The sequence below is a fragment of the Alosa pseudoharengus genome, unplaced genomic scaffold, assembly GCF_046254945.1.
Source record: "Alosa pseudoharengus isolate Yale_2024_CS ecotype anadromous, Long Island Sound unplaced genomic scaffold, YU_APseudo_1.1 YU_APseudo_1.1_scf_2, whole genome shotgun sequence".
NCBI classification, from domain to species: Eukaryota; Metazoa; Chordata; class Actinopteri; order Clupeiformes; family Clupeidae; genus Alosa; species Alosa pseudoharengus.
In genome coordinates this window covers 18,210,715-18,223,021 of record NW_027468663.1, presented here as the reverse complement: position 1 = coordinate 18,223,021, position 12,307 = coordinate 18,210,715, and the positions used below count along the sequence as shown (strand labels likewise).

General features: G+C 43.9%; 1 protein-coding gene across 1 annotated transcript; it reads right to left on the bottom strand.

Moving 5' to 3' along the window:
- Positions 1–1,070: 1,070 nt before the first annotated feature.
- cep44 (centrosomal protein 44) lies at positions 1,071–11,941 on the bottom strand. Its single transcript, XM_076294008.1, has 11 exons — positions 11,852–11,941; positions 11,099–11,222; positions 8,067–8,214; positions 5,777–5,923; positions 5,389–5,511; positions 4,826–5,011; positions 4,427–4,636; positions 3,330–3,399; positions 3,104–3,216; positions 2,776–2,813; positions 1,071–1,473 (listed from the first exon to the last, which is right to left on the bottom strand). The coding sequence occupies exons 2-11, from the start codon at positions 11,188–11,190 to the stop codon at positions 1,425–1,427; spliced, it is 1,176 nt and encodes a 391-aa protein (XP_076150123.1). The 5' UTR covers positions 11,191–11,222; positions 11,852–11,941; the 3' UTR covers positions 1,071–1,424.
- Positions 11,942–12,307: the final 366 nt, after the last annotated feature.

Here is a 12,307-nt window from a genome sequence, read left to right as displayed (position 1 = left end):
TAACTTGGGTACTACCCATAATTAGCTTGACTGTCACACACCAATCACTTATTTACATTACATGTGTTAATTTAGCAGACACTTTTATCCAAAGCGACTTACAAAATGAGGAATAGCATTCAAGCTGCATTGCAAAGGTAGGTAACAATAAATACTTACCTTAGGTAACAATAAATACTACTACAACAAATACTACTACCAGAAGATGAGAGTGCAGACGTTTAAGTGTGTGGTTGTGGTCGTCAAAGTGTGGTTGAAGGATATTGTGGTAGAAGAAGGATGTAGAAGGAAGTAGAGAGGAGGGAAGGGAGGTGCATGTTGGGTGTGTTGGGTGCTACATTTGTTAGGAGAGGAGGTGGACACAATCACAGCTGTCAATTTGAGATCGTGCCACTTCTCCCTTTGCTCTTTCCTCCACACATAATAGGCTACATTAACTGGGATATAGCACCTAAATGCCTTTTAAATGTTCATTTGGCTTAGACACTCCATTAAAAAAAAACAAAGAAACACGTAGGCACTGTGCCACAGATTATATAAAGTAGTGAATGTGCCCTGATGTTGACAAATAGACACACATGATTCAACATAGCTCACATAGGTAGTTGGCACGCATGTGGTCCACCTAAACATGTGAGTGAAGTTACACCTCAATTCAGATTCATCAGGGTGGGTCTGTTGATGGGTGAGGTTTACTGTTAATGTTGCTGATGCTGATATGCGGAGCACTGTGTATCCTGCTGAACCTGCTCAATGTTGTCGGAGTACATTGCAGCGTATCACGCAGCCTTTTGAAAGGGCCTGATCTGGCCCGGGCCACGCCCCAGCCTCTGGGACACATCTGGGACTTATAGAGGTCATCATTCCAGAGCGTGCATGCCAAACGTAGCACCTTACAGAGCTAATGACGCATGGCTGTTGTGTTTTAAAGACACGAATGTGACTCATCAATAGAGGCACGCATCTCATAATATGACTGTGCGTGCGTAAACACACACAAGCACATACTTAAAGACAACACATGCAAACAGTGATAATTAAGGTCTTAACATTTTCATGCCAACCTCAGATTAGTATGAATAGGACACTTTTATTCAGGAAATAAATTATGCTGTCAATTTGTACCCAGGTGCACACATGGCTTCAACAGGAAATAACTCCACTACTCAGGAAAAGCAGCAGGGAGCATGGATCTATCTACGTTCAAATACAGTTGGGTCATAGTGACCTCTAGAGGCCATTATGTGGATTTTATGTTTGGCAACAATGAGTGATAGAAAGCATGTTGCTTAAAATGTTATTAGCTAAACACTACAGAAACAAACCACAGAGAATATATTCAGTGCAAGATGCTCAAGGCACAGTATAGTGGCAAAGTGAAACGTCATGATCATCAAAACACTAAAAGAAAATATCAAGTCAGACTATGTTGATGGTTCTACACTTCGCAAAAGGCTGGTGGTGTCTTTCATCCTATAAAAAGGAGAGAAATAGAGAAAGAAATGAAGAAAGAAAGAAAGAAAGAAATAAAGAAAGAAAGAAAGGAATTCTTTCAACCCTTTTTGTTCTCATGAAGTGATTTTTGTTCTCGTATCCTGATTTTGATCCTATTCAGGATATGGTGTTTACATAAACACAGAGAACCCCAGTTATTAATATCCCTGTATACATGATGAATACTAGTATCCTGGTTACCAACAATAAAGTTCTATTAGCACACATTAGCACACATTTTCCTTCTAATGTAGCCTAGAAATCTAGACGCACCCTAGCGGTAGCAAATGTAATTTGCTGCCCGGGCTAGTCTAGCAACTCTCCGTTGGCTTGCGAGCTGGAAAAATTAAGCTTTGATAGGGCCAATCACATCGTGTATATAGACGTTAGGCGAGCTTAACATAATGATTGATGGCAGAGTTGCAACGGTTCGGCTTGAATTCCCAGCTACTTGAAAACAAAGAAGATGGATGTATAAGTATAAGTATACTATTTTGATCCCGTGAGGGAAATTTGGTCTCTGCATTTATCCCAATCCGTGAATTAGTGAAACACACTCAGCACACAGTGAACACACAGTTAGGTGAAGCACACACTAATCCCGGCGCAGTGAGCTGCCTGCAATAACAGCGGCGCTCGGGGAGCAGTGAGGGGTTAGGTGCCTTGCTCAAGGGCACTTCAGCCGTGCCCACTGGTCGGGGTTCGAACCGGCAACCCTCTGGTTACATGTCCGAAGCGCTAAGCAGTAGGCCACAGCTGCACCTGTGTTGCGGTTGGCGAACAGCGTGCCACGAGTTAAGCTTATTTTAAGTTGGCAAAAGTTTGAACTAGCCAACTAGCTCCGCTGGTGGGAAAACACATGGGACTCATGAGTTGTAGCGCTGTCCTATTGCGTGCAGAGGGAATTTGAAAGACAACCGATTATCCCTCCCCTTGGACTGAGCACTGCCAATGGTGAGTCCCCAGACCCTACATTATAATGTGGGTCTGGCTCGTCAGGCTACTTCTAATGTATGAGAAACCGGGATAAGGTGTACATGGAACAGTATCCTGGGTTCTTTTCGAGTACTCCAGCTAGCATAACCAGGTTACTCAAAACCAGGATACGGCCTTATTCGGGGTTCTGAAAACAGGATATGATGTTTACACATGCAAATGCAAAACCTGGATACTTCAAAATCCCGATCATAAACGAGATACTGAAGTGCATGTAAACGCAATTATTGGCTCTAAATGGCTCTATGATGACACAAAAGCTGCAATGAATTTGACTGTACTTACATATTAGCTATCCTTTCCAGTCGTTCTTTAATACTCTCCTATAGAGTGAGAGAGAGAGAGAGAGAGAGAGAGAGAAATGAAGAGAGAGAAATACTTTCCTGAAAATCAAATCTATCCAACATATTTATCACATCTATGACTGGGCTCAAGTCTGTCCTTACACACAAGTCATGGGCAGGGCTGTGCAGTCATGTAAAATGGAGAGGTTACTGCCCTCCACTGCCCCCTGCTGTCTGAGACCTGAAAGTGTCCAGCACCAAGAGGGGGGGGGGAGAGAGAGAGAGAGAGAGAGCGAGAGAGAGAGAGAGAGGAGGGAGATGGGGTCTACCTGAGAGTGTGGCGGTGGGGAGCCAGCTGCTGGGTGTGTGGCCATGTTGGGTGAGTGGGGAGGGCTGGAAGACGCCACCTCAGCTCTTCCTCTGGCCTCCTCCTCCTCTTCCACTGACACAGGACAGAACACAGGACGTTGGTGGAGCTCAGTGCGCGCTGTACGTATGCTTTCAACATGCTTGCAGCACAACTGGTGGCTGGAGTGATTCAGTGAAGTGACTTACGAGTGACTTTGGGTTCTGAAAGCTCATCCAGGCTTGGCACTTTCACGATATCTATTATCACCGGGCTCCTCTGAGAAAAACACACACACAAGCACGCACATGCACAAAAGATAAGGCGTTAAAACTTGCTTCCTCTCTCTAGTCCAAAAATAATCTTCTCAGGCAGCTACAACAATCTCTCTCTGTAGTGCTTCATTGACGTGGGTAAGGGGGGGGGGGGGGTGGGATGTTGAGCATCACCGCGGCACTTGTTTTGCTGTAACAATCTAATGATAAAATAGCTGTAGAACTCTGTCTATAAGTTCATTAGCAACAAAAGAAACATGTTATTTTTCCATTACAGAGACATATGGACCAACATTATTACCAGTACTACTTTAATTACTGATGATAAGAAAACGATCTGCCATAAAAGACACTGTCGGAACGTCACCTATTTCCGCCGTTTACGTGTATTTGTCACTTAATATTAATTTCTATACAAACCAAGATGGTGGATTCCTGAAGAAACCCAAGCAACCACACCATAAGTGTATCTAGATTAGCTATGAACAAAAAATGACATTTTACCGTGACTCAAAGAGCTGTAAACAGTGTTGTAAGGCTGCGTGTACAGCTTGGAGCTCCAGTAGAATTTTGATTTCGCGACGAGAATTCTCGGTCTAACCGTTGATGTGCCGAGTGAGTGGGCGGAAATAGGCCACCCACCAGCCCAGCACCAAACTCTGAGCACGGTAAACGAAATTGGATTTTTAAGGCAATAAATGTTCCTGTCCAAACCAGACAAATCTACACACCTATGGCTACTGAAAAATGTAAGGTTCATTTATCAAATGTTATTTTGTAAGTATTAAAACACCTTTTTGTTTTCAAATTTTCAAACGAAAGGGGAGGAAATTGGTGCTTTTACGATACCCAGTGTCTAAGAGCAAAAGCTCTGAAGTGTCCCGAACGGTGTGTTGACGGAGACAGACGGAGGGACATGAAGCAGCAGCCCCCAGCAGCAGCGGAAGCAGCAGCATGTGTGTGTAGGTGTGTGTGTGTGTGTAGGTGTGTGTGTGTGTGTGTGTGTGTGTGTGTGTGCACGGCAGCAGCACCTGGGTCTGACTGAGGGCCAGACTGGTCTCCAGCAGCAGCACGCGGCTCTCCAGGTTCTCCCAGTGGCCCTGCTCCAGCACCACCTTCCCGGCCATGGAGCGCTCCAGGGCCTGCACACGGCCCTCCAGCACGGCCAGCTGGCCCAGGCGCTGCCCACAGCGCTGCAGCTGGGCCTCCATGGCCTGTAGCCGCGCCTCCACGCAGGGGGGCTGCACAGGACAAGCACACACAATGGAGTACCCACATGCCTACTTGGGAGTCCCAGCAGATACTAAAGGTCACTAATAGGTAAATTCTTAGAAATTGGTGACAAATAGGTGACAACCATATCAAATATCAAAAACAATGGCACATTGCCTTGCACTGTGAAGAGGGAAAGATGGACGGGGAGTTCTCACTATAACTGGGGGAGACTCTGTTCCAGGGCTCTCTTCTTCAGCCTCCTGCAGCTCCTCCTCCTCCTCCTCCTCCTCGCTCCCCATCAGCTCCTCTGGCGGCTCCTGGTCGTCTGAGGACAGGCTGAAGAGGACGCTGGGGGTGACGCTGCCCATGTGCCTCTCCACCAGTGGTCTACCATGGGCCGCCTGCAGAGTGGGTCGCAAGAGCTTGCATGGGTTAATCTGATAATGCACCCCCCCCCCCCCCCATCTGTCCAAAGGGTGCTGCTGCCTGCACGTGTTTCCACATTAAGATGGACACCTTCCCCTTCTGAGGTAGCCATTAAGAATGAAGCAGTGGAACACTGTCACAGAGCGCTGTGTTACACTTCAGCAAAGCACTTCCTGTGACCCAAGTGTGGCCCCTGCCGTTATTCCCACCTGACGCCCTGGACAGTGTAAATCAAACTGTGTGTATGGGTGGAGGAGCACGGGCAGTGTGGGTGTGCGTCTCAGTCTGGTGACGGAGAGCCGTTGGGGCAGCAGAGCGGAGCGCCGCTCTTGGGCCAGACGTGAGGACTTACCACTGGGGCCACGTGCTGGTGCTGGGAGATCTGGGAGATCTGGGAGGGAGAGGGATCTCTGGTTCCATACTCCTCAGGGGGGAAGGAACGAAAACGCACCCTCCTGGGAGGAATGTTGGCCGGCTGCCACAAACATGGAGAAGAGTGGATAGTTTATTCCTGGCTCGAGTGAGTCTTGGGACGAGCACACTTTCTTTTCAAAAATCGCATCTAGGCACTGCTCCAATCTGAGCCAAATGGGATCAATCAGACCATGTGCACCACATGTACTGTTTTTAATAATTCTCTCTCGCTGGTCCGATTAACCAGATCACACAGAGTGATTTTATTCACAGCTGGCTGGCTCTGCGGTTATGCGTTGTGTTGATGTGTGAGCTATCCGTCGTACCTTGTGGGCCTTGGCGAGCTCTTTGTGCTTCTGGATGGCAAAGTTGATGATGTCACACACGAGGCTGACTTTCCTCTCAGCAAAGCCGAACTGCAGAAACTGTTGCTTGGTCAACCGAGGCTTGTAGCTGAAGAGGTCCCGCAGAACCTGAGGTCAAAAGACAGTCTCCGTTAGTGGGCAGACACTGAGCCCCTCTGTCTAGGATGACTGCAGCTTTTGGAACATGCAAATACAAGCAAAGCACTCCCTCACAACCACATTGCTGACAATAATTTACTCTCACATAAGAAAGTGTGCATGAACACACAGGCACATATGACACAGTAAATGTGACAAACCATACTATCCTCAAGCTCTGCATTCACAACATTGGCATGTAGCCTTGAAGTGCAGTTGAGCAAATGTGCGAAGCAGCGTAATCGCAGGAAAGAATTTAATAGAAACAATCCATGAGTTACTCAGAGTTGTGGCCGGCTTCCAGCTGTGGGCCGTGCGGCGTGCGATGGAAAGGTATGATAGCGCTGCTAACTGCTGCTTTCCTGTTACACAGACTCTAATTTGGAGCAAATGCACAGGTCCGCAGTGAAGAACACCATGGTGTGCCGACCGCACTTCACCCAAACCCGACCAAATTCAGATCCCCCCCCCTCCCATTCAGAGAAAGGCAGTGATATGATATCACGAGCATATGGGCTCTGCTCAGATATTACTACTGGACTTTCTCAAAAAGAGTGAAAAACAACAAAATACTTGAATTATATAAGTAATTATTATTTTTTAAATTATGCTGCAAAAACTGTCCCCATATCTTTTGGGAAGTGCTGAGCCTCTTTCACAAACATATGGCTAAAAAAATACTTAAATAAATTCTGCTCAACAGTTCTGGACTGAAAGTTGGTCCATGGTCAAAGGTCATGTGGTTTGAAAATGAATTTGAATGGCTCCTGCTTTCCAGCTAAACACTGAGGGATGATCTGAGATGAGGACTTGGACCCACATGAAGGCTCCTCTTTTTTCTTTTTTTCCCAAAACTCTCACTTCGCATCTTCCCTTTCTTCTCCGCCACCACAGGAAATGTGGGTCTAAAATGGCAATTACTCAAGGACTTAGGGGTGAGTGCTGGTTGAAAAAGTGAGCACACGTGTGTGGTTGTGTGCGTGGGAGAAAGAGTGCATTGAAAATGTATATGGGATGTGAGGAGAGGAGAGCAGCACATGTGCGGAGCACCAGCTCCCTCTGGGAACTAAGAGCTGTGCAGGTCAGAACACTGAGAGCCAGGGGAACCTTTGCTAAAAATACACTACACATAAAAGGTTCCCATGAACAGCATCAATTAACATTAACAGTACTAATAAAAAAAAAAGGCCAATATCCTTGCCAAAAGAAAACGTTCACATTTACACAAGCACATAAAACTTGCCTCATCAGAAACGCCCGAAAAACAAGATGGTTGTGGCGTGTATGAGCCCATGCTTAAAGAGTGAATAAGCCTTAAGTGTGCACCCTGATATTAACTTTTACTGACTGGCTGCTATTCAAGTCATAATTACATCTATGTCTTCAATGGCTTTAGCCTATTTTGAAGATAAGTTGGGTGAACCAAGATGACACAGGGGCGAGAGCCGACCTTACAGGACCCGTGCTGAGAAAAACAGGCCCCGAACATGAATGCACCCAGCCCAGCCACCCCTTCCCTAACGTGGAAGCAGCACAACTGGAAGCACTTTGCCATATTGAAGCATTAGAATGGTTAGAGGTGGACCGAAAGGGAGTCCCTGCCATTTTTTAAAATTATTTATTTACTTATTTTTTTGTGGGAGGGGACGGGACGTCCCTGCTTATTTGCAGAAACATATGAGACCACAGGGGGCAAGGCATCTACGGCCGAAAGCCTAGGAGCCTCAGTCCCTGGAGAGCTCATAGAGTACTAGACATGATGAAGCACATGCTTGCCAACATAGAGGAAGGGGGAAAAGGGAGAAGTAAAAGAAGGGACTAGAAAGAGAATCTTAATGGAAGAGGTGCATTAAGAAATGAAGGCAAGAGTTTTTGACAGTGCCAAGCAATAAACAGGAGGGGGAGATTGATCGTGTCACACCACATTTTTATGAAAGATGTGCAGAAGGAATCTCTCGTCTTTTTCAGTGCCAGCAAGACCAGGGTAATATTCTTCAAATGAATAAAGCATGCTTGCAAATGAGAAAAACACACAGAACAGAGAAAAGAAAAAAAACAAACACCTGAAGCTCTATGCCGTTTTCTTTTCAGATCGTACACACAGCTGATTTACCTTATACACACTCTCCACAAACCGCAGGTCAGTGGCTCCAGTGAGCTCCACTGAGAACCCCATGAGATGCTCTGCCAGATACGGTGAGTAGGAAACAAGTGCATGGCTTACAATGGGCAAACAGCAGGCAGGGTCACCACGGGCCAACCTGTCAACAGAGAACGGTCATCACATCTGCTTTCCTTATAGACAGTAAACATAAACAAGTAAAGAAGACAACATTATTTTTGTAAAGGGGAAGGCATTCTGGCTTGAACAGTGATGTGACTTGCGTGCAAACAACACACACACACAGTGTGCTGAAGACTCCGGGGGAGAACAGTGGGGCAGGAGACGGAAAGCAGCACCGTCTGATTGACGTGCCGTGCATGCCGTGAGGCCGACAAATTAAGTCATCTCTCTGGATCATCTTCAGCAGATTTATGGCAAATGCATCTCGGCTCTCTATGGCTGTGTGCAGTTGTTTGATGCATTTTGTCTTTGCTCCTCAGATCAGAGCGCACACAGCATCTGATGTCTTCAACTGGAGCCCTACCAGGGGACCAGCACTGGTTAACGTAAAGCCTGTTTACAAAACATTACTGCGCTGGAGGGGGCTGAGGCCAGCCCTCTTCTAACCCGACTTCAAACGCACATGTGGGACAAAGGAGTGCTGCTGGGGCCCTCGCTGAAATGTTTACACAATTCAAGATGTTTGGCTCCGTCAGCAAAGGCATGCTGTTGAGTCAACTGCCCACTGTGCGCTTCATATTTGGTTGACTGCATATGAGTGTGTATTATAAAAGAACTGTGTGATGGATTGAGGAGCACAGAGGACTTAGAGGACCTTGCTTTTGTCCCTAGCGTCCAAATCTCCAGACAGTGATCTTCATTTGTAATTCATTGTGGTTTTGGTGATGATACGGAGCACACATGCAACTCCACATGGGACATGGCATGCAAGGGCAACAAAAAGGCCTACGCAGCAGAAACCGTAACATAGCCAGACTAGATCTATAATTTCTACAGGGTTCAGTGAGGTTTAGAAACAATGTCTTTGTAGGTAACAGATTCAGAAGCGGTGAATCTGATGTGTTTGTTTGTAGCGTACATTGACTGAATATAGACAAAGAGAGCTGATTTGGTTGTATTCTCTTCAATATTGATGGAAAAAAACATGGCGAATGCACTCTAGTCTCACTAGTCATTTGCATCAGAACTGAAAAATGCTGCAATCCAATGCAGCACACTTTGGAAAAGCGATGAATAACATATTTTAATTGCTAACACACTAGTTGAATTTGACAGTGGAATATATATATATATATATATATATATATATATATATATATATATATAGCTGCAGTGAAATGTAAGCTGCTTATATATGCTGACGACTCTGCATTACTGGTCTCTCGGAGTGATATCAGTGAGATCGAGAAGACTCTAGGTAATGAATTAGATAGTATTAGCAAGTGGCTCATAGACAACAGGCTTTCTATACATCTGGGTAAAACCGAGTCCATTCTATTTGGAACAAAAAGGAAGTTGTCTATAACAAATGCACTAAAGGTCACTTGTAATGGCACTGAAATAGTTTCTCAGAAAAGTGTCACATATCTGGGGTTAACATTAGAGCAGTCATTAACCTGTACACCTAATGCTGACAAAATATTATCAAAGTGTACCGGTAAATTGAAATTCCTGCTACCTATTAAATGCACCCCAACCCCCCGCCCCCCCCCAGACCCACATTGGTAGAGATGCTTTTAAAAGGGTAGGACTTCTGAGCAGTTAAAGTTGAATCATATGTTTAATGTCATAATTGTCTCTGCTCCCAAATATTTACACACTCATATAGAAATGGTTCATACACAGCATAATCATAATACTAGGGCCAGTGTCCGTTCTTGTAAAGTGCCCAGAGTCAACAATGCAGCCAGAAGTGCTTTTTTCTATACAGGCATCACACTGTGGAATAATCTGTCACTTTCCCTTCTAAATACCAGAGAGGATTTTAGACATCAGGTAAAGGCATTTTTATGGAATAGAGTAACAGATTGTTTTAATTAGAGTAGATCGATTATTTCATGTGATCAGGGATTCTCTGATTTTAGAATGCTCCTCAACTTTGGGTGTTTTGTATAATGTATGAAATAAGATTGTCCTTGTCCTGCAATAGGTCTTATGTCATGTGTTAATTGTCCTAACACCAAGGACCATGTTGGAAATAAGTGTTTGCACTTGCCTTATCCTTTGGATTATGTTCTTCTTATGTTATTCTGTCAAATCCAAAATAAATCAAATCAAATAAATAAAAAAAAACACCACAAAAAAGCAGGTGTTTGGAGTGTTCCGTATCTATGTTTGGAAGTGGATAGGACTATGTATGGGTTAGTGAAGTGATAATCTGAGTTTTAGTGTTCACACTTTCCTTCAATTACTTTTGTTAACAAGAACCATGGGTAATCCCTGAGCACCTAAAACTCTGAAACTGAGAGGAAAGTGTAGACTAGGTTAGCCTGGATGAACTCAGACGAATCTGCTCTGTTCTGCAGATCAATCACACCCTTCAACCAGATTTCAAAAATCCCTAAAAACCCAGGAACCAATCAATTCAACCAATTCTTTGGAATTGAGTACACAAATGCATTTAAAGCCTTAATTTAGAAGAAGTATGTGTTTTTGTACTTTGCTGTTAAAGAGTTGGCATGTACCCAAGTTGAATGTACCCAATTAAGTTTAATTTCACTGCTTGTATGCCCCCTTGGAAATCACAAGTGAACTGACAGTGTCCAGACCAATTCTCTCTTTGTTTTTCTGTTTTCTCTTCAGTCCTTTTATTTTCAAACAAAGCATTACATCAATATCCCTTCCCACCCCTGCCTTAGATATCGATTATAGCCTACAATGGGACCATGGGCCCTTAACTCGTGAAAAAAAGCATGTATAAAAATATGAATGTTAATAAAATGCTAATTTGACAAGAAAGCATGTGATGCATACAATTTCCAATACAATGAAAAATGAGGGTAACATTTGTTTGTACATACCCTTCATAATTGACATCTAGTGGATACTTCATTGAGCGCAGGCAGGTCTCTAGTTTCCTCAGAGATCCCTTCAAATCACCGGTTGCAATCATTGTTATCCTGGGTATCGTTTTCAATAAGTTTCCTGTTAGACAATTAGTGTCAAAAATGACTGTCTACGCAAAGCTATAAACGTAGTCCAGGCTTGCTAATGTTGCATTGTGGTTAGAATATACTCTTTACCAAACAAACAAGTGTTGATAATATCTAGTGATGGTGTTGTTGGTACTAATGCACTTCGCAGCTATGATTGCCTAATATGGATGTAACATTGCGGTAATGCGGTAACGTCCTTAGGTACGTTTGTGCTTATGGTAACTTAATTTTCTTTTAATTTTAACATACCAGAATGTGATTAGCTAATGTTTAATGGCTTATGCTGCTAGATATCGATAAAGTTACAATTAGCCTAGCGTTAACCTCAACGTTACAGCTCGCGGTTGAGTTTGGAAGCTCCGTTTCGTTTGGTCCCAGCACGTCAATTGGATTCATCGAAAATGTAGGCTAACGTTATTATATAATATTGATGGTGAAGTAGAAAAACAAATACAAGACAGACAGGTGAGATAGATACAGTAGATATGCCAGAACATATGCTATTGCTAATTTAGCGTTAGTAGTAACGTTAACTAATATGATATCTTAACACTCAACGTTGTTACCACATTGTCATTTAATGTCTGTCAGCAGCTATATGGGAACAAGAAACATTACCCAATATGATGCCAGACGTCAAACGTTAGAATGTATACACAACGTGTATGATGGTTTGTTGGTTTGTTTTTACCGGTTATGTTCGTCTCTTACTGTCATTGGTTGCTATGTATTATAATGTGTCAATATAATCTTGTTGAAAATGTTTGGCACATTCAGAATCATAATTCTAACAAGCAACTCCTGTACGGATGTCATTTTATCTTTTTTAAATGTGTGAATATATTTAATGCATTACCATCGGTTAGTTTTCGATCTTATAAAATAATATAGTCATACCAAGTTAGATTTCAGAAGCACTAAGAGAAATCATCATATACTGCACACTTTGCGCTGTCTTTACCTACTTGTGTGTGCGTCACTTCCACCATCAACAAACGCGCTCTGAAAACGTCAAATGTGAAACTCAGTGCGTGCGTGCGTGCAAAAGAGGGAGGAGAGTAGAAGGAGGAGTCG

Bases quoted from the DNA above. Each gene is read 5' to 3' on its own strand.
- cep44 (XM_076294008.1), bottom strand. From the start codon at position 11,190: ATGATTGCAACCGGTGATTTGAAGGGATCTCTGAGGAAACTAGAGACC. The intron at 8,215-11,098 runs GTATGTACAAAC...CTCTGTTGACAG, and splicing joins CTAGATGTCAATTATGAAGG to GTTGGCCCGTGGTGACCCTG. The intron at 5,512-5,776 runs GTACGACGGATA...TGTTTGTGGCAG, and splicing joins AGCTCGCCAAGGCCCACAAG to CCGGCCAACATTCCTCCCAG.